General features: G+C 44.7%; 1 protein-coding gene across 2 annotated transcripts; it reads left to right on the top strand.

The window, feature by feature from the left end:
• Positions 1-8,117: 8,117 nt before the first annotated feature.
• LOC105013972 (deoxynucleoside triphosphate triphosphohydrolase SAMHD1) lies at positions 8,118-20,992 on the top strand. Of its 2 annotated transcripts, XM_034296156.1 has the most exons (15): positions 8,118-8,297; positions 10,852-10,886; positions 11,711-11,871; positions 12,144-12,259; positions 12,601-12,671; positions 13,706-13,861; positions 14,305-14,405; positions 18,798-18,906; positions 19,072-19,163; positions 19,629-19,744; positions 19,975-20,105; positions 20,218-20,277; positions 20,438-20,542; positions 20,627-20,740; positions 20,938-20,992. In XM_034296156.1, the coding sequence occupies exons 1-14, from the start codon at positions 8,291-8,293 to the stop codon at positions 20,720-20,722; spliced, it is 1,356 nt and encodes a 451-aa protein (XP_034152047.1). In that variant the 5' UTR covers positions 8,118-8,290; the 3' UTR covers positions 20,723-20,740; positions 20,938-20,992. The 2 variants fall into 2 exon arrangements, with proteins under 2 accessions (XP_034152047.1, XP_034152048.1); XM_034296157.1 differs by lacking the exon at positions 10,852-10,886.
• Positions 20,993-22,153: the final 1,161 nt, after the last annotated feature.

Below are 22,153 nucleotides of genomic sequence, written 5' to 3'. Positions count from 1 at the left end.
CGTGTGGTCCCCAAACCTGACACCCTCCGGCCCCTGGCTGCGCCTAGAAATTCTGTCCATAAAAATTACGAACAGAACCAGCGACAAAGGGCAGCCCTGCCGGAGTCCAACATGCACTGGGAACAAGTCTGACTTACTGCCGGCAATGTGGACCAAGCTCCTGCTTCGGTCGTACAGGGACCTGACAGCCCTTAGCAAAGGACCCAGGACCCCATATTCCCGAAGCACTCTCCACAGGATGCCGCGAGGGACACAGTCGAATGCCTTCTCCAAATCCACAAAACACACGTGGATTGGTTGGGCAAACTCCCATGAACCCTCCAACACCCCGTAGAGGGTATAGAGCTGGTCCAGTGTTCCATGGCCTGGACGAAAACCACACTGTTCCTCCTGAATCCGAGGTTCTACTATTGGCCGTATTCTGCTCTCCAGTACCCTGGCATAGACTTTCCCAGGGAGGCTGAGAAATGTGATCCCCCTATAGTCGGAACACACCCTCCGGTCCCCCTTCTCCCCCCGACCGCCACACGATGTTGCACAGGCGTGTCACCCAAGACAGACCCACAACATCCAGAGACTTGAGGTACTCAGGGCAGTTCTCATCCACCCCCGGTGCCTTGCCACCGAGGAGTTTCTTGACTACCTCTGTGACTTCAGCCCGGGTGATGGACGAGTCCACCTCTGAGCCCTCATCTTCTGCTTCCTTCCTGACGGCGGGATTGAGGAGATCCTCGAAGTACTCCTTCCACCGCCCGACGACATCCCCAGTTGAGGTCAACCACTGCCCACCTCTACAGTAAACAGCATTGGTAGGGCACTGTTTCTCTCTCCTCAGGCGCCGGACGGTTTGCCAGAATCTCTTCGAGGCCAGCCGATAGTCCTTCTCCATGGCCTCACTGAACTCCTCCCAGGCCCAAGTGTTTGCCTCCACAACCACCAAGGCTGCAGTCCGCTTGGCCTGTCGGTACCCGTCAGCTGCCTCAGGAGTCCCACAAGCCAACCAGGCCTGATAGGACTCCTTCTTCAGCTTGACGGCATCCCTTACTTCCGGTGTCCACCACCAGGTTCGGGGATTGCCGCCTCGACAGGCCCCGGAGACCTTACGGCCATAGCTCCGAGCGGCCGCTTCGACAATGGCGGTGGAGAACATGGTCCACTCGGACTCAATATCTCCAGCCTCCCTCGGGAGCATCCAGTCGAAGCTCTGCCGGAGGTGGGAGTTAAAGATCTGACAGGAGACAGGAGACAGGAGATTTGGCCAGAAGTTCCCTGCAGACCCTTACAGTACGCTTGGGCCTGCCGAGTCTGTCCAGCTTCCTCCCCCGCCATCGGATCCAACTCACCACCAGGTGGTGATCAGCTCCGCCCCTCTCTTCACCCGAGTGTCCAAGACATACGGCCGCAGGTCAGATGAAACGACAACAAAGTTATGGACAAACTGTGACTAGCACAGAAGTCCAATAACTGAACACCTCTCGGGTTCAGATAAGGAGGGCTGTTCCTCCCAATCACGCCCCTCCAGGTGTCACTGTCGTTGCCCACGGGAGCATTGAAGTCCCCAAGTAGAACGATAGAGTCCCCAGTCGGAGCACTTTCCAGCTCCCCTCCCAGAGACTCCAAGAAGGTCGGGTACTCTGCACTGCCGGTCGACCCGTAGGCACAAACAACAGTGAGAGACCTATCCCCGACCCGTAGGCGCAGGGAAACGACCCTCTTGTTCACCGGGGTAAACTCCAACACATGGCGGCAGAGCTGTGGAGCTATAAGCAAACCCACACCAGCGTACGAGCCCCAACCCCGGGCCTGGCTCCAGGGTGGGGGCCCGGCTGCGTAAAAAAATAAATCGAATAAGGAATTATCCATTTGCACCTGGACCCATTTGGCCAATGACAGGCATTTCACATTTCGCTCCACCCACGTGAGAGAAATCTAAATATCAAGTCGGTTTATGGTATATGTGTAAAAAGAAGATAATAAAATAAGTCAAAAAAACAAAATAACGGATAAACAAACGTGTTTCTTGATTCTGCTTGTTTCGTTTTTACGAAACAAGGAATTATACTCATGTACACGGATCCAACCAACACCCTGTGGCAGTGGATCCATACATTATTTAATATTATCCCTATTTTACGGTCAGGATTTTGGGATTCCTCATTCTCTTCAATAATTGACCTTTGGACTTCTGTACCCTAGCTAGTCTATCAGGCAGTCCAGCGCACCTACAGTGGATATAAAAGGTCTACACACCCCTGTTAAAATGCCAGGTTCTTGTGATGTAAAAGAATGATGTGAACAATTCAATTAAAAAACAAACTGAAATCTTCAAGGGGAAAAAATGAATAATAAAAACCTTACAAAAACCTGGTTGCATATGTGTGCACACACTCTTATAACTGGGGATGTGGCTGTGTTCTGAATTAATCAATCACATTCAAACTTATGTTAAATAGAAGTCATTACACACCTGCCATCATAGTGACTCTGATTAATCACAAATAAAGTTCAGCTTTTCTTGTAGGATTTTTCTGACATGTTCTTAGTTGTATCTCAGAGGAACTACAGGAACATCCGCTCCCACTGACTCGAATTGTAACACCTGCAAAAGCTGGTTGATGTTACTGTAGCATGCTAGCAAACATCAGCTAACCGCTAGCTAACATAATGAGTGACCTGTAATTCAATGCAGAGAAAATGAAGGCTGGTGACGGTTAGATTTTCTTTTTATTGTATTGAGTGGTAGGAGTAAAGAAATGTCTAACATATCCTTTGAACTACTTACTGAAAGTCAACCACCAACAACAGACTCAGACTGTCAGAATCCAACACATGCACTGTACCTGTAGTTCTATATCGTGAAGCTTTGCCCATAGGGGCTTCGCTCCTATTGGTTTACCCCTCTACCAATAAGCAGTCACTGAAAATGTTTATATGCAAATCACACCTCTCATGGCCATCTGCTCCATGTCTATAAAAGAGGTTGTCATACTCTGCTCTGTCTCCCTTTTTTCTTCATGAGAAAGGTTTAGATATGCAGTCATTTGTGATTTCCAACAAGTCAAGAATGGGTTGACCTTTTTCAACCGCTGGAGCGGTCTCTCCTAGCCTGGCACCCCGGCCACTGACTTCCCTGTCGGCCTGCCGGTGTAGCGAGCTGGACCCGGCGGTCAACGTGCACACACTGTGCTGTGCGTGTCTGGGGCCACTGCATACTCGCAAAGGTGCTCTCGACGAGCCGGTGTGCACCGCCTGCGCAGTCCACCCTTCACAGGTGAGGATGGACAGGCTGGTGTACTTCGTCAAGGAGGTCCCTCTCGCCCACATCCTCTCTCTCTTCTCTGAGGAGGACTCCTTTCAGGTCTGCTCCGCCCACCTCTGGAACTGTTCTCCCCCTCTCGCCTGAGCGGGTGTGGTGTTGTTCAGAAGGATAGGTTGCCCCCCTGGAAGGATAGGAGTGTCAACCCCCCGGCAGTGAAGGAGGACTTCTTCGCTGCCATCTCCGCTGCTGCCCGGTGCCTGCAAATTCTGATGCCGGTGCCCACGCCGGAGGAAGGGGAAGACCTCTTTGAGGCCGCCCTCTGGACATGGGCTTGCTGGCCGACTATGGTGCCGGAGGTCCCTACGCTGCGCAAATACGCGGAGGAGGCATGACCCAGTTCCACTGCCCCGCCCCCCCATTCTCAGGGGTCGTAGAGACAGTAATGATATCTACTTTGAAGGTCGCTGCCCTGCAGGAGGAGATTGCGGGCCTTCTAGAGAAGGAGGCATGAGGCCTGCGCAATTTGAACAATTGCGTGTCGAAGAGGCCATTTCACATGCTCACAACGAAACGTCTCTTAGAGGGCATGCACCCCGGGGATTGAAGGATGAAGAATGCTTACTTCCATGTTCCCATACTGCTGCGTCACAGGAAGTTCCTGCGGTTTGCCTTTGAGGGACGGGGCGTACGAGTACACCGAGTTTGTGGAGGTGGCGTTGGGACTGCTGAGGTGTCAAGGGGTCAGAGTTCTGGCGCACTCAGCGGAAAAGGCCCCGGGTTCACACGTTCACACGATGGTGACTCAGCTCACTCGACTGGGGTTTGCAGTAAACTGGAAAAAGAGCGCTCCTCAGCCCACTCATCTGGTGGCCCCAGTCTGGGGCTCCAGTTATCCACAGTGTCTATGAGGGCTCGCGTGTCCGAGGCGTGGAGAGAGGCCACTCTGCGGGCCCTGGCCCACGTCCGGCCGTTGCGCACTTTGTCAGTGTACACGGTCACGTCGCTGTTTGGCTTGATGTCTTCAGCCCACGTGGTGGTTCCACTGGGCCTGCTGCACATGCCATTGGAGGTTCTTTGCCCTCTGGTGTGAGGATGCGGGGGTTGACCCCCTCTGTTGTGACGTGGGCAGTGTCCTGTCGTTCCTGCAGCGTCTGTTTGAGCAGCAAAGACCCCCTGGCACGCTCAAGGTGTACACGTGTCAAGGTGTACACATGTGTTGCTCCCTAACCCAGCCTTTCTGCCCAAGGTGATCAAGGCAACGTTTCGTTCCATGAAGATGGTGTTGTGGGCGTTTTCTCCACCTCCCCATGCGGGAGAGAGGGAGGAGAGGTTGCATCGTCTGTGTCCGGTGCGAGATTTGGCACAGTATGTGCAGCTCTTTGTGTTTCACAGTGGCTCCAAGGTGGGCCAGCCGTTGTCAAAACTGTGTCTGTCTCACTGGTTGTGAGAGGCGATTGATCTGGCCTACAAGTCACGTGGCACTCCTATGCCTAGTGGGGTTGAGGACATCTGTGCTGCTGCGTCTTGGGGTTTTTACTTGCGTGACATGGCGGCGGGTACACTGGCTCACTCTGTGCTCAATGTGGCTGAGACTGGGGTGTGAGTTGCGTCCGTTGAGCTACTGGGACGCTGAATTTGACATGGTTCCGTCCGATGCTCCGGTGTGCCTATGCAGTTTTTAGTGAGACGCTTGCATTATGTGTGCTTGAGCGTCTGCTTGTGCGTAGAGTTCAGGTCTCGGTACGTTCTTTTGGCTGGCCTCGGTCGTTCTGATTGACTCTAAACTGATTGAGGAGGTACCAGTTGGGTTGGTGCCGTGTGTGCATTCATTTGGGGCTGTTTATCAGTGCACAAACGTATTTGCCTCGTGTGAGTGGGATGGAACCGGCTCGGGGTTGTGGTTTTTCCCCGTCTGAGCCGTCCTGTTGGGCAGTTCTCTCGTTGGTGAGGTAGGAGTCCGGCAGGGAGTACATCTTGGGCTCACTCGCTTTACCCTAAACCAATAGGAGCAAAGCCCCTATGGGCAAAGCTTCACGATATAGAACGAGAGTTACTTTTACTCCAGTTCTATGAGTGAAGCGTCGCCCATAGGGTTCATACCCTGACCGGTCACTGACTGTTTTTCTCGCAAAGAAAGGTATGTCGGGAGACAGAGCAGAGAATGACAACCTCTTTTCTAGCCATGGGGCAGATGGCCATGAGAGGTGTGATTTGCATATTTCAATTTTCAGTGACTGCCTATTGGCAGAGGGGTAAACCAATAGGAGTGAAGCCCCTATGGGCGACTTTCCACACATAGAACTGGAGTTACGAAAGTAACTAGCGGCTGTGACACTGCTGAGTGCTGGGAGGCAGTGGATCAAACCACTGTGAGGCAAATGGCGGGGCGCAATTTTTTCAACTTAAACGCGTCAATAACCAGCACAAGTGCATTCATTGCATCCTATTATTATTTTTTGAAATTACATAGTTATGTTTACATTTATGTACTGGGGGGACAAATCATAGTTTTCCCCAGGATGGGGGTCATGTCCCCCCCGGGATTTCTGCCTATGCACTCACGAAACAGTACATGGTACCTCAAATATGATTGGTAGACTTATTGCATAATCATGTCTTCTTTTTGTTACAATGCCGTTGATTGGCTAAATTAAAAACCCAGGATCAATACAACGTGACTAAGCTATCATTGGCAATTAGTGCAATATAGTGATTGGAATTTCAAGTCTTTTTAGTGATCCAGCTCACTTGGACCAGTTCATTTAAAAGAGATGGTTCATTTTGTCTCTGAAAACGGCTCTTCGTTCAATATTTTTTTTTTTTATCACCCTTTATTGCAAATATTATTATGCACATTTCTCTAATCAGCCCAAATTATCAAATGGCCATATTAACATGTGCAGGTCTTATTAAAGATGTGGAAAATAACACTTATATTTGTTAATTTATTTTTCACTGAAATTATGCACTAATCCTAGCAGGTTCCATGCATTAAAAAAAATAAGGGCAAAATCTTGTTAATAACTCTTCATTATGCTGAAGAGTGAAATGGAGACTGAAATGTTTCACTCTCCATTGAAACATTTTTTATAATGAAAGAGCAGTTGAACAGATCACAATAGAACACAATAACAAAACATTGTAACACACATTAACTTAATGTAAATGGTTAAAGGGAATCATTTCTAAGTAATATTATTATTACCAGTTCAACATGGCATTTGTTCTAATTGGCCAAACTATAAACATGTCTCAAGGATCAACAGATGAGGAACTATTGCGTTAGATAGGGTTGTCCTGCTTGGAAGAACATAAGCTGGATTTAAAACATGACAGTATTTTCTGAATCCCTTGTCCTCAACAATGATGTGGTTGGAAATCTCTGGCAACCATTTCTTTATCTATCATCTTGTTCTTTGATGAGGTAATGGCCTTTGGCATGTACTGGCGTATGGAGGTCTGGGTGGCAGGTTTATTTATTTTTGTCTGGTAACTGTATGCACTGGATGTAGTTGCAGAGGTTGTAACAGTGGTACCTGACTCATCTGTGGTAGAGGCATTTGCTAGCATCAGGTACCACACTAACAGCAACTTTCAGCTGTGGCAACAGGACTGTTAGTTGTTTTGTTTTTGGAGATTGTTGGTGGAGCCAGAACGAATTGAAAGTTTTGCTGTGCAAATACTGCATACGGCATTTTCCTAGTTTTTTTTGTAAAAAATGTGAGATCTTTTAGGAGTGTCACTCATGTTGGCATCCTAACTACTGAGTCTTTAGGCTATATAAAAAATCAATCAAAAGGATTAAAATTAACAAACAACTGAAATAAATTTATTTGAAGACTGAAGTGCCTCTAAAAATTGTTTTAAATGTTTTGATTACAGTCAAGAATGAGACACTGGTAGTTTAGAAAGCTGCGGAGTGCAACAACTTCAGTGCTGGCTAAACTGTTATGAAGGTCCTTTGCCGAGACCTGTGGGTTCTGCTGTGTAGATCTGACCAGTTTTCATACAAATCATTGTAATGGTTTCTCCTTCCTGTGACTGGCACTGTTCAATTCAACAGCATGGTTCCAGAAAGTTGAAATTGGTAACTGGAAGTGTTTAATTTTCTATAGCCTGTTACAGAAAGGTGGCAAGTTTCAATTTGCATCATATAGAGGTCAGGTCAACATCTGTTTACAGAAATATAAATTTTTCCAGGGGTGCCTGGAACAAGCAACTTCTTTATTCTCGAGTAATGATGTGGTTGTGGACTTAAAACATTGTTGGGAGAAATATAAGTGTTACATGTCTTGGAAATGATTATCTTAGGTCTAATTTAACCCTTATGCTAAAAGTTGATTCAATAACATAAATTACTAGTAATAAAAATATTCTAGTAATGTCACATTCTTTCTGAGGAAGTAGTAGTCGAACTCTGGGACACAGTTTGCGACCCTTAATTTAAAGGCAAAGCAAGCGTAGGAGGATGCCTAAATCAGGCAGGCACAATCAATGTTGGGCAAAACAAGATTCCCAGGTAATATATATATGACGAACAGAACAGTGCCAACAAACAATAACCCACCACTCCCTCCTAACCCACAGACATGCATGTACCTACACTAATAACACAACAATGAACAGGTGCGCCTGGTGATGCAGAGGGGAAAGGGGGGCAGTGGCTTCAGAAGGCCGGTGATGCCGACCGCCGGAGCCCAGACGCTACAGCAGGGGGAGCCCCAGGGGAGGGAGTCGTGACAAGTACAGCGTAGTCAAATTGGAATCTGTATCTCTCATATAGTCTTTTATCACTCCTCCCTCCTGTTAGTAATCCCTATAAATCCAAGAAACTGCAGTAGTTATGTTACCAGTTTAAAAGACAACATACTTGAGTGCCCAGCAGCTTTATAATAATTTGCATTAGTGTTACCCACACCTTTAACGTCTTTATTTTGTTACCAAGGCTGTTCTATCACAATAAAAGTGACTTGTCAAGACTCCTAGCAATCAACACCCGCTGGCATTGGATCCAGACCAGGACGAGGAGAAATGGAAGGTATGATTGTTCTGGTCAATATTATGACTGGATTGATAAAAATAGTCATGATATTATTCAGGTAAGTAAGGGTATTTTGCAGTTACATTTTATCAAGTAAGTTTTTTTCCATACATATTTTATATTATTCCTATTTTAATGTCAGGATTTTGGGATTCTCTTCTATTTATAAGCCACTACTGAATTAATTGACCTTTGGACTTCTGGACCCTAGCTAGTCTGTCAGGCAGTCAAGCGCACCTACATCCAAAATATTAAGCAAGAAGCAGGCATGGAGCAGGGGTTCTGAATTGGTCTTCTTATATAAAGTATAAATCAACATCCATCGGCTTGAATACAAATTTCTATCTCCTCAGAGTGCATTAGAGTGTTACAATGTCCACAATGTCGAGTGGTAACAAATCAGCCTCATAACATCAAAGCTCAGCCATCATTTTTACAGACAGTGTAAGGATCTTATCTGTTTAAACATTTTTCTTTTGACCCAAAACATTATGCTCTCAAATGTGGCCAAAGATAATTTTTTTAGGCATGTGTGTCTAAATGTAGATTTGGAGACTTGTTGACACCAAAATGCAACAAAGTTCTGTAACAACAAATAATATATCTAATACTTATGGAAGCCAATAATTGTGTAGGAATTTTAGAGCCCATTTCTTCCCATTTACTGTTGCTCTAAAATAATTTTTTGGATGACTGATACCAAATTATGACAAATGTAATTACTTTTACACAATATTTTTTCATGTCATGAAGTAGTTGGCCTGTGACTTATGTTGTAATTCATTGTAAGTATCACAAGCACATGAATCACCCTTCCATACAACAACACAACCTACACTCCTTTTTTTGATCTGCTCACTCCCAGCATCAAGGTTTTTCCGGTGAAATTAGAGCTTCTTCTTTCTCAAGTAGTATGGGAAAAATAAAGTGGGGCAAGAAAGTATTTAGTCAGCCACCAATTGTGCAAGTTCTCCCACTTAAAAAGATGAGAGAGGCCTGCAATTTTCATCATATGTACACTTCAACTATGAGAGAAAAAATGAGGAAAGGAAATCCAGAAAATCACATTGTAGGATTTTTTATGAATTTATTAGTAAATTCCTTTGTAAAATAAGTATTTGGTCACCTACAAACAAGCAATATTTCTGGCTCTCACAGACCTGTAACTTCTTTAAGAGGCTCCTCTGTCCTCCACTCGTTACCTGTATTAATGGCACCTGTTTTTACTTGTTATCATAAAAGACATTGTATAAAAGACACCTGTCCACAACCTCAAACAGTCACACTCCAAACTCCACTATGGCCAAGACCAAACAGCTGTCAAAGGACACCAGAAACAAAATTGAAGACCTGCACCAGGCTGGGAAGACTGAATCTGCAATAGGTAAGCAGCTTAGTGTGAAGAAATCAACTGTGGGAGCAATTATAAGAAAATGGAAGACATACAAGACCACTGATAATCTCCCTCGATTCGGGGCTCCACACAATGATCACAAGAACTGTGGGCAAAAATCCCAGAACCACACGGGGGGACCTAGTGAATGACCTGCAGAGAGCTGCGACCAAAGTAAGTAATAAAGGCTACCATCAGCAACACACTACGCCGCCAGGGACTCAAATCCTGCAGTGCCAGACATGTCCAGGCCCATCTGAGGTTTGCTAGAGAGCATTTGGATGATCCAGAAGAGGATTGGGAGAATGTCATATGGTCAAATGAAACCAAAATAGAACTTTTTGGTAAAAACTCAACTCATCGTGTTTGGAGGAGAAAGAATGCTGAGTTGCATCCAAAAAACACCATACCTACTGTGAAGCATGGCGGTGGAAACATCATGCTTTGGGGCTGTTTTTCTGCAAAGGGGCCAGGACGACTGATCCATGTAAAGGAAAGAATGAATGGGGCCATGTATCGTGAGATTTTGAATGAAAACCTCCTTCCATCAGCAAGGTCATTGAAGATGAAACGTGGCTGGGTCTTTCAGCATGACAATGATCCCAAATACACCGCCCGGGCAACGAAGGAGTTTCTTCGTAAGAAGCATTTCTAGGTCCTGGAGTGGCCTAGCCAGTCACCAGATCTCAACCCCATAGAAAATCTTTGGAGGGAGTTGAAAGTGCGTGTTGCCCAGCGACAGCCCCAAAACATCACTGCTCTAGATGAGATCTGCATGGAGGAATGGGCCAAAATACCAGCAACAGTGTGTGAAAACCTTGTGAAGACTTACAGAAAACGTTTGACCTCTGTCATTGCCAACAAAGGGTATATAACAAAGTGCTGAGTTGAACTTTTGTTATTGATCAAATACTTATTATCCACCATAATTTTCCAATAAATTCATAAAAAATCCTACAATGTGATTTTCTGGATAATTGTTTCTCATTTTGTCTCTCTCATTTGAAGTGTACCTATGATTAAAATTACAAGCCTCTTTCATCTTTTTAAGTGGGAGAACTTCCACAATTGGTGGCTGACTAAATACTTTTTTGCCCCACTGTACACACACAGAAAAGATGACCTGTTCTTTTTTGTTTTCTCCCCACACCGAAATAGAGCGAAGGATATTTCAAGGGAAAGATTACTGTAAGGTACGTGCATATGACTCAGACGCGTGGTGGTTTTATGATGAGCCTGAGGTATGGTGGTTTAAATTACATTAATAAATATGAATCCTGTATAAACATTTGCAGAAGGACAACATGTTTCACTTCATTTCTTGTTCACAGAAATTGCTGAGGATGAAATTATAGAGCCCACATCTTAGTGGCACTCCTCCATCTTTTTGACACTTCTTCCCATTATTATTGTTTTTAGAAATAGCAAGGTGTTATAGCAGCTTCCTGCAGTTGTTTGACAGTCACACTGACAGTCACTACGACAGTCACAACTCATTGACAGTTGTTATTTCCTGCGGCTGCCCAAATTGCAGGCGACCCAGCTGGAGGCTAAATGCATAGGCAAATGTATTTCAATAAACTCTACACAACTCCAGCATCTCACTCACACTTTTGGTCAGGAGTAGGTTACTACAGGATTATAGAGCAAAATGATCAACTGTTTATAGCCTTGGCCTACATAATTCATGCAAGATAAATATTCTGATTGGCCCTTCTAATAGATAAAAACACAAACTTATGATCAGAAATACAGATATCAGTTAGAAAAAAATAGAGTAGGCATATGTCAACATTAACTGTCCAGTTTCTGCTGGGATGAAGAAAAGTCTTAATCACTAATTGGATATCATGAAATTGTGTAGCAAAAGTGTGCTTTCCACTTCAAAATCTTAAATACTTAACATGTAAGTGTAATGACCTCCACAATCCACATAACCATAGAGTTCTAACCATTTCTATTGGAGAGAGGTGGACAACTCAGTCATAGTATCAGTAATCACATTATTCTCCGGTAGGTGTTTAATGACCCCATCCATGGCCACATAGAGATGCATCCTCTGCTGGTCCGTATCATCGACACCCCTCAGTTCCAGAGGCTCCGCCACATTAAGCAGCTGGGAGGAACATACTTTGTCTTCCCTGGAGCCTCCCACAACCGCTTTGAACACTCCATAGGGTACGTAGCAGGGTGTGTGTATCCCTCATACGGAACCAGTGTGGGTGTCTGAGTACAATGTAGCGAAAAGGTGCGTGTGTGGTTTTAAATCCATGATGTGGACTTTGCAAAAGGACACTTGTGAGAAGATGGGAAGTATCCCGTGTGGTTAGAAGAGCCTGCACCAATTTTTAAAAGGCACAGTTGTTTTAAGTGTTCACCGTTTTTGTTGATCAGGTTTTTTAGGTTGTGAAATAGTTTTAATTGGTTGGTATTGTGTTGGTGTGATTCAGGGTTGGACACCTGGCAGGTCGGCTGACCCTGGAGTTGAATGAAAGACAACCGGAGCTCCTCATCACCCGTAGAGACATACTGTGTGTTCAGATCGCTGGGCTCTGTCACGACCTGGGTGAGACGCACACGCAAACACACCCACATTTCTGAATGCAACAAAAATGTGGATTTCTTTCCCCTGGAATAAGCTACTGTATATATGGGCAAGACATTTCCGTCCAGAATCTGTCTGGTTTGAGTCTGCCCAATTCCAAAAGTGAGGTCTTACATGACTCAAAACATGCATTCAAGATCATTCCTGATTTAGTGTATTCTGGCCCAGTTTGAGTTATTTAATTTAAATTGTAATTTTGGCTTACTTCCAGAATTGAATGCTTTTAATTCCAGCTGACCCACACAATACAGGATACACACAAACCTCTATCACTTTTTGAATCTTCCTTTCTCAATCTCCAGGTCATGGTCCTTTCTCTCATTTGTTTGACGGGATGTTCATCCCAAAAATATTTCCACGATTACAGTGGAGGGTAAGATTGTTCTCTCCTTTTTCCTCTACGGTGAGGGAAAACGTTTTTGATCCCCTGCTGATTTTGTACATTTGCAATCAGTCTATAATTTTAGTTGTAGGTTCATTTGAACAGTGAAAAAAATCCAGAAAAATGCATGTCAAAATTCTTTTTTTGGCAAAATCCTTGTTGGCAATCACAGATGTCAGATGTTTCTTGTAGTTGGCCACAAGGTTTGCAGACGTCTCTGGAGGGATTTTGTCCCATTCCTCTTCGCAGATTTTCTCCAAGTAATTAAGGTTTCGAGGCTGATGTTTGGCAACTCGAACCTTCAGCTCCCTCCAAAGATTTTCTATGGGATTAAGGTCTGGAGACTGGCTAGGCCACTCCAGGTCCTTAATGTGCTTCTTCTTGAGCCACTCCTTTGTTGCCTTGGCCGTGTGTTTTGGATCATTGTCATGCTGGAATACCCATCCATGACCCATTTCCAATGGCCTGGCTGAGGGAAGGAGGTTCTCACCCAAGATTTGACGGTAAATGGCCTCGTCAATCCTCCCTCTGATGCAGTGAAGTTGTCTTGTCCCCTTAACAGAAAAAATACCTCCAAATCATAATGTTTCCACCTCCATGTTTGACGGTGGGGATGGTGTTCTTGGGGTGATATGCAGCATCAACTGTTTTTAACTTCAAAACCAAGCTGCTTGGCGATGGCCTTGTAGCCCATTCCAGCCTTGTGTAGTTCTACAATCTTGTTCCTGACATCTTTGGACAGTTCTTTGTTCTTGGCCATGGTGGAGAGTTTGGAATCTGATTGATTAATTGCTTCTGTGGACAGATGTCTTTTATACAGGTAACAAGCTGAGATTAGGAGCACTCCCTTTATTATAGACTGGTCATTTCTTTGTTAGTGGGCAAACCTACAAAATCAGCAGGGGATTAAATTAATTTTTCCCTCATTGTATGTACTTCAATGTTCTGCATAATAATGTGCGTGGCCAGGTGTGTATGTGCATAGGTCCATTGTGTGTGTGTTTGTGTGTCTGTGTGTGTTGCAGCATGAGAAGGCGTCCTTGGACATGTTTGACTACCTGGTGCATGTGAACAATTTGGAGCCAGTGATGAAGAAACATGGCCTGGTCCTTCCTGATGACCTGGTCTTTATCAAGGAGCAGATTTATGGACCCTTGGACAATGATGCGCAAAACCAGGAGGTGAGTCAGTCAAGGTATACTGGTCTGAATGTCTGTTAGCTTTGAATCTACCATGCAGAATGATTTAGCAACCACCTGCCAATACCGATAATTTGGCTGAGCCCCTTATGAATATTCTACCTGGCTAAATGTAGAATATTTTAACTTAATTATTACAGACAAAAGTATGGCCTGTATGAATTAAGCAAGTCTAATTTTGTTGGTGAATTTCAGATTCTTGCAGCTAGCAAAAATTGACAATCACAGAACACAGGGTAAAAGCTAGTAGCGACATAGCTGGGCATACAGAATGTACAAACAACGCTAAATACTGTGCTTAAATAAGCACAATCATTACTCAGGGTTCAACTGACGTTTTCAAAATGATTTAGAAAATATGATCAAATGTTTGTAGCCTAAGGGTTGAATAAATACTTAAGGATTCATCTGTTTCCTCTCCACAGTGGCCATATATGGGAAGGCCAAAGGAGATGTCCTTCCTCTATGAGATTGTTTCCAACAAGAGGAACGGCATTGATGTGGACAAGTGGGACTACTTTGCCAGGTTCGTCGCTGAGTTAAGAGTTGATCTCTTTAACAATAATCAGAGACCTGAACAATACATAGCCTGGCGTTAGTTTAACAGTAGAGCGCAAAATTGTTTTATTACATAATGCACATTTCCTGCATTCCTAAAAAAACTAAATATGAGTTATGTCTCTTCTAGACAATTTTAACACTATTGGTACTTCAATATTTTTTTGCTGATTTCATTAAAGTTTACCAAACTTTCCATGAAAGTTGCCTACTTGGAAAAAGTGAATAAATGATTTCATAATGATTTGTGTCAAATAAAGATATTATCAAATAAAGGTATTTTTATATTCACACTGTCCAGTATTTTGCATATTTTTGGCACTCAATCTTATCAGATATTTAACCAAAATTCTAAATTAGATAAATGGTAAGCTAAGTGAACAAACACAATGTTGATACTTCAGTTATTTATTATAGATAACTGCGTAACAGCTGGGTTTTGAGTGGGGTTTGGGTGCAACAAACAACCACTGGAAGACAGTAGAACATGTTCTCTCTGGACAAAGGCCCAGGCTTTCAATTAACAAATCAGGCTTCTCAATAAACACAAAAACAATGTGAACAATACTCACAAGCCCCCGGCTGAGTGCCGGCTGAGTGCCGCTATGTTCAAGAGAGGGTCGCCTCCCTACGCCTACGGGTTGTGGGCGGGGGGGGGGGGGGGGTCTCTGACTGTTGTTTGTGCATATGCCCCAAACAGCAGTTCGGAGTATTTGGCCTTCTTGGAGACCCTGAATGGAGTCCTGTATGGGGCTCCAGTAGGGGACTCCATAATTCTGCTGGGCGACTTCAACGCCCACGTGGGCAACGACAGTGACACCTGGAGGGGCGTGATTGGGAGGAACGGCCCCCCTGATCTGAACTCGAGTGGTCGTTTGTTGTTAGAGTTCTGTGCTAGTCATGGATTATCTATAACGAACACCATGTTCGAACATAAGGATGCTCATAAGTGTACGTGGTACCAGAGCACCCTAGGCCGAAGGTCGATGATTGATTTTGTGATTATGTCATCGGATCTGAGATCGCATGTTTTGGACACTCGGGTAAAGAGAGGGGCGGAGCTGTCAACCGATCACCATCTGGTGGTAAGTTGGGTCAGGGGGTGGGGGAAGACTCTGGACAGACCGGGAAAACCCAAACGAGTAGTGCGGGTGAACTGGGAACATCTGGAGGAGGCCCCTGTTCGAAAGATCTTCAACTCACACCTCCAGCGAAGCTTTTCTGGCATCCCTGTGGAGGTTGAGGGCATTGAACCTGAGTGGTCGATGTTCAAAACCTTCATTGCCGAAGCTGCGGCGGGGAGCTGTGGTCTAAAGGTGTGGTCTAAAGGTCTTAGGTGCATCAAGGGGCGGTAACCCTCGAACACCCTGGTGGACACCGGTGGTCAGGGAAGCCGTCCGACTGAAGAAGGAGGCTTTCCGGGATATGTTATCCCGGAGGACTCCTGAGACGGTTGCAGTGTACCAACAGACCCGAAGGGCTTCGACCTCTGCTGTGAAAGAGGCAAAACAGCAGGTGTTTCTGGAAAACCGTCCACCACCTCAGGAGGGGAAAACGGGGAACTATCCAAGCTGTGTACAGTAAGGATGGGACACTGTTGACCTCAACTGAGGAGGTAATTGGGCGATGGAAGGAACACTTTGAGGAACTCTTAATCCCACTAACACGCCCTCTATAGTGGAGGCAGAGCTGGAGGCTGATGGGGAAGCATCGTCAATCTCCATGGCAGAAGTCACTGAGGTAGTCAAACAACTCCACAGTGGCAAAGCTCCGGGGATTGACGAGATCCGTCCCGAAATGTTGAAAGCTTTGGGTGTGGAGGGGATGTCTTGGATGACACGCCTCTTCAACATTGCGTGGAAGTCGGGGAAAGTGCCAAAGGAGTGGCGGACCGGGGTGGTGGTTCCCCTGTTCAAAAAGGGGGACCAGAGGGTGTGTGCCAATTACAGGGGTATCACACTTCTCAGCCTCCCTGGGAAAGTCTACTCAAAGGTACTGGAAAGGAGGGTTCAGCAGATAGTCGAACCTCAGATTGAAGAGGAACAATGCGGATTCAGTCCTGGTCGCGGAACAACCGACCAGCTCTTTACTCTTGCAAGGATCCTGGAGGGGGCCTGGGAATATGCCCATCCTGTCTACATGTGTTTTGTGGATCTGGAGAAGGCGTATGACCGGGTCCCCCGGGAGATACTGTGGGAGGTGCTGCAGGAGTATGGGGTGAGGAGGTCCCTTTTGAGGGCTATCCAATCCCTGTACGTCGAAAGTGAGAGCTGTGTTCGGGTTCTCGGTAGTAAGTCGGACTCGTTCCAGGTGGGGGTTGGCCTCCGCCAGGGCTGCGCTTTGTCACCAATCCTGTTTGTAACTTTTATGGACAGGATATCGAGGCGTAGTCGGGGTGGGGAGGGGTTGCAGTTCGGTGTCCTGGGGATCTCATCGCTGCTTTTTGCGGATGATGTGGTCATGATGGCATCAACGGTCTGTGACCTTCAGCACTCACTGGACCGGTTCGCAGCCGAGTGCGAAGCGGTTGGGATGAGGATTAGCACATCTAAATCTGAGGCCATGGTTCTCAGCAGGAAACCGATGGAGTGCCTTCTCCGGGTAGGGAATGAGGCGTTACCCCAAGTAAAGGAGTTCAAGTATCTCTGGGTCTTGTTCACGAGTGAGGGGACAATGGAGCGTGGCTGGTTTCTCCCTTAGGGATAGGGTGAGAAGCTCAGCCATCCATGAGGAACTCAGAGTAGAGCAGCTGCTCCTTTGCGTCGAAAGGAGCCAGTTGAGGTGGTTCGGGCATCTGGTAAGGATGCCCCCAGGACGTCTCCCTAGGGAGGTTTTCCAGGCACGTCGAGCTGGGAGGAGACCTCGGGGTAGGCCCAGGACTAGGTGGAGAGATTATATTTCCACACTAGCCTGGGAACGCCTCGGGATCCCCCAGTCAGAGCTGGCAAATGTGGCTCAGGGAAAGGGAAGTTTGGGGTCCCCTGCTGGAGCTGCTGCCCCCATGACTTGATACGGATGAAGAAGATGAGATGAGATGGGATTCACATTCAACTGTAGGCCATAACAGAATGGCACAATCATAAAACAAAACAAAAAAGAAAACAACAAAGAAAAATATAAACTGACACCTGTTCAAAAGTCTGCATACCCTTAATTCTTAATACTGTGTATTTCCCTCTTTAGCATCAATGACAGTGTGCAGTCTTTTGTAATAGTTGTCTATGAGTCCCCGAATTCTTGCAGGTGGTATAGCTGCCCATTCGTCTTGCCAAAATGCCTTACTAAGTATTTTGTCGTCTTGCATGAACCGCACGTTTGAGATTTCTCCAGAGTGACTTGATGATATTAAACACCCCCAAAACATCAGTGAGCCACCACCATGCTTCACAGTGGGGATGGTTATCTGTTCACTATAGGCCTTGTTCACCCCTCTCCAAACATAGCGTTGTGACCATAAAGCTCTATTTTGGTCTCATCACTCCAAATTACAGTGTGCCAGAAGCTGTGAGGCATGTCAAGTGTTGTTGGGCATTTTGGGCTTTTTCGTGGCATTGGTGCAGTAAAGGCTTCTTTCTGGCAACTCAACCATGCTGCTCATTTTTGTTCAAGTATCGTTGTATTGTGCTTCTTCAAACAACCACACAGTCTTTTTCCAGAGGAGCCTGTATTTCTCATGAGGTTACCTGTGGGTTTTTCTTTGTATCCCAAGCAATTCTTCTGGCAGTTTTGGCTGAAATCTTTCTTGGGCTACCTGGCCTTGGTTTGGTATCAAGAGATCCCAGAATTTTCCACTTCTTAATAAGTGATTGAACAATTCTGATAGGCATTTGCAAGGCTTTGGATATCTTTTTATATCCTTTTCCATCTTCATAAAGTTCCATTACATTGTTACGCAGGTCTTTTGACAGTTCATAGATGTGAAGGGTCCTTGATGATCCTGCGCACCCTGCGCAGACACCATTTGCGTTGGAGGTCTATGATGGCTGGAAGCAGGGCATCAGTTATGTGCTGGGAGGTTTTCAACACCTGTTGCAGGGCTTTCTGTTTGGCTACGGAGCAACCGCTACACCACACTGTGACACAGTTATTCAGAATGTTGTCGATTGTGCAGCGGTAAACGTTCACAAGAATCTTGGAAGACAGGCGGGCTTTCATCAGCGTCCTCAAAAAGTACAAGCGCTGCTGTGCTTTTTTGTTGAGGGCTTAGGTGTTGAGTGTCCAGGAGAGGTCCTCAGAGATGTGGACGCCAAGGAATTTGAGGCTGGACAGACGCTCCACCTAAGACTGCAGGCAAATCCATTCCTTGGTTATTTATTGTTCTGTCCTAGAAATAATCAACAGATTCTTCCTCTCACCATAGGGACAGCTACCACCTGGGCATCCAGAACAACTTTGACTACCATCGCTCCCTCAAGTTCACCCGTGTGTGTGAGGTGGAGGGGAGGAATCAGATCTGCTACCGAGACAAAGTAAAAAAAAGCCCTATATTTTACAAAATCTCATTCAACTTTATGATTGGTCATGTACATAAGCTAGTTGAATGTAAGCTAGTCAAATTCCTCATATGTGTACACATATCTGCCAAATAAAGCTGATTCTGAACAGTGATATCCCTGTATGTTTTCTGTTCACAGGAATTCACTAATCTGTACGACATGTTCCAAACTCGCAACTGCCTCCATAGAAGAGCCTACAAGCACCCAGTGACCATGGCCATAGAACTAATGTACAGTTAAATTTATAGCTTATTGTCTCCATTTTATATTGTGGTGAGATGCTTGAAAGAATAGTCTGACAAAGACTAGGGTTTTATGCAATTCCTGTGTTCCTTACACTGCACAACCTCAGGAAAGTCACACTTTGTTTTACCATTCAACAAGGAACATGAAACCCGGCCGTGTAAGGCTCTGTCACGGTAACCACATTTTTCAAACTCAAGCAGTCCCAATCCCCTGAACACAACCAACCCATAACTTCAACAACCACATGTATCTACTAGAATAATTAAACTCACCACAATACTGCTTTAGAGCGGATTTCTGATTGTCCCATAATCCTTTGCACCCCTTCAGTGTAGAACAATGTGTAATCAGCACTCGCCTCTTCGGATCGCTACAATATGTTATCACATACAGTTTCTCTGATTGCTTTTTTTCTGCTGTATGTTATAAGTTAAATCTTTTTTTATTAGGATTACAGATGCCTTTGTCAAGGCAGACAATTACATCCATTTTGAAGGTTCAGGGGGCAGGACATTCAAGATGTCCGAAACAATAGAGGACATGGAAGCCTACACTAAACTCACTGGTCAGTTCAACACAATAGAAAAACATGTATTATTGTTCTGGTCTACTTGCTGTTGTTCTATGATTCAGGCCTCTTGTTGTCAGGGTTTTATGCCAGGTGTCATGGCTGTCAAAAAAAATGGGTTTGCCTGTTCTGTCTGGCCCATTGTGGCACAATTTTCCCTTATAAACTCTTTCCACGTCTCTTGTATCTCATTTACCACTCTTTTGTTTATTTTCCCTTTCCTGTAGACCACGTTTTTGAGCAGATCCTGCATTCAACAACCGATGATCTGAAAGATGCAAGAGAGATCCTGCAGAACATCACCAACCGACGCCTCTACAAGTTGTTGGAAAAGACTAAGGCTAAAAGTATCTCAGAGGTGTGTGTATCAGTGGTATGGAGGGAGAACATCCTTCCAAGTCTTACGAGTTGACCTTTTAATGAGATCCATTTTATGTGGCTTTCCTCCATCTCCCTCCTCTCTCCCCTAGGAAGAATTGGAGGACTTGTGTCAGAAAGGACATTGTGTCAGAGAGGACCTTATTTTGAATGTGAGTTTCCAGTCTTCTCACTTCAATAAAGGAACTAATTGATGGCATATAGAGTTTCTACTTCACACTACTGTACTAGTCTTCCCCACTATCTGAATGACAGTTTCACTTGCTTCACTGAAATTATCCATATTTCTTTTTCTTTCTTTGTTTCCATCAGAAATTCAAGATGGACTGGGGTATGAATGATGACAACCCCATTGACCATGTCCGATTCTACAGTAAACAAAACCCAGACCATGCCATCCAGATCCAACAGCATGAGGTCATCATTGTCATGCATTTACACATCTTTTCATGAATGAATGTATCTAGGATTGGAAACATCACTTCATTGTTGTTCCTGTAGGTGTCCGGTCTGCTGCCAGTCTTGTTTTCAGAGCAGTGGATCAGAGTCTACTGTAAGAAGACTGATGCAGAGATTGTGGATGGAGGAGATGTTTAACAATCCCCTATACTACAGGTCAGGTAGCCTGAGACTTTGTTCTCTTTTAGTTGCCTTACATATCCAGCAATTTAACTGTGATGTTATACTGAGTGCTGACCTGTGAGGGCAAGACTAAACCAGCCAGCTGTGATCCGCTGCACCTGCCATGCAGAACCTTCCCTGACTTTAACATTGACTGTGGCTTCCTTGTGTGTTTATGTATGTTTGTTTAGGGTGAAGATGAGAATGCTCCTGAAGAATGTCAGTTGAGTTATTTACCTTTCGAACTACTAGATAGTGATGATGAATGTTAACCCTTTGGAGCATACGATCACACCAGTGTGATCAATCTAGAGTGGTCCCTGAAGCGTACGATCACACCGGTGTGATTAGAACATCATGTTTAGAACGCACCATTAGCATGCCTAGCTACAAGTAACGTACCAATAAACAAAACTATACTAAATTTAAAAAAGTTAATCTATTGAGTGTATTGTGCTAAATAACCAGTTGCTTGTTTTCAGTTGTAGTCTTTTTTTCTTAGAATTCGAGTCAACGAGAGAAGCTTGCAATGCAATGCATGTAGTGTTCCTTACCTAGCAAGGTGACTGTTCAAATGCTGGCATGAGTTCAAATGCTGGAGAGTACTGAAATCATAAGTAGATTTAAGTATTAAAGGTGGTGGTAGAGGTAGACAGTATTTTAATCTGAATATAGATATTGCATGTGCAGAGTGTACTGTAATTGTTCTTTGATCGTGGTGTGAAATAAGAATTATCCAATAAACAAAACAATACTGAATAAAAAAAGTTAATCTATTGAGTGTATTGTGCTAAATAACCAGTTGCTTGTTTTCAGTTGTAGTCTTTTTTTCTTAGAATTTGAGTCAACGAGAGAAGCTTGCAATGCAATGCATGTAGTGTTCCTTACCTAGCAAGGTGACTGTTCAAATGCTGGAGAAAGTACTGAAGTCACGTGCAAAAAAACTCATGCTGGGGGGTCGGTAAGGAATATTTGAAACTCACGTGTGAAAAGGTTAAAAATAGCAGGACCTGAAAAGTGTTGAGGTGTTGCCCTGAACACTAACTTAATCCTAGAGAACAAATTAAGGAATATGGTTCCATCTGATACATACACTTTGGTTTTTAACACTGCGAATAATGCAGTTCTTCATAACAAGCTCAAAATTATCCTTTATTTGTTAAGTAGATTTAAGCATTAAAGGTGTTGGTGGTAGGGGTAGACGGTATTTTAATCTGAATATAGATATTGCATGTGCAGAGTGTACTGTAATTGTTCTTTGATCATGGTGTGAAATAAACATTCTCCAATAAACAAAACAACACTAAATAAAAAAAGTTAATCTATTGAGTGTATTGTGCTAAATAACCAGTTGCTAGTTTTCAGTTGTGGTCTTTTTGGTTTCATGGTTATTTTGCTCCCTCTTAG

The sequence above is a fragment of the Esox lucius genome, chromosome 12 (assembly GCF_011004845.1).
Source record: "Esox lucius isolate fEsoLuc1 chromosome 12, fEsoLuc1.pri, whole genome shotgun sequence".
NCBI classification, from domain to species: Eukaryota; Metazoa; Chordata; class Actinopteri; order Esociformes; family Esocidae; genus Esox; species Esox lucius.
Note: the sequence above shows the minus strand (reverse complement) of the source record. Positions and strands in the feature narration are given on the sequence as shown.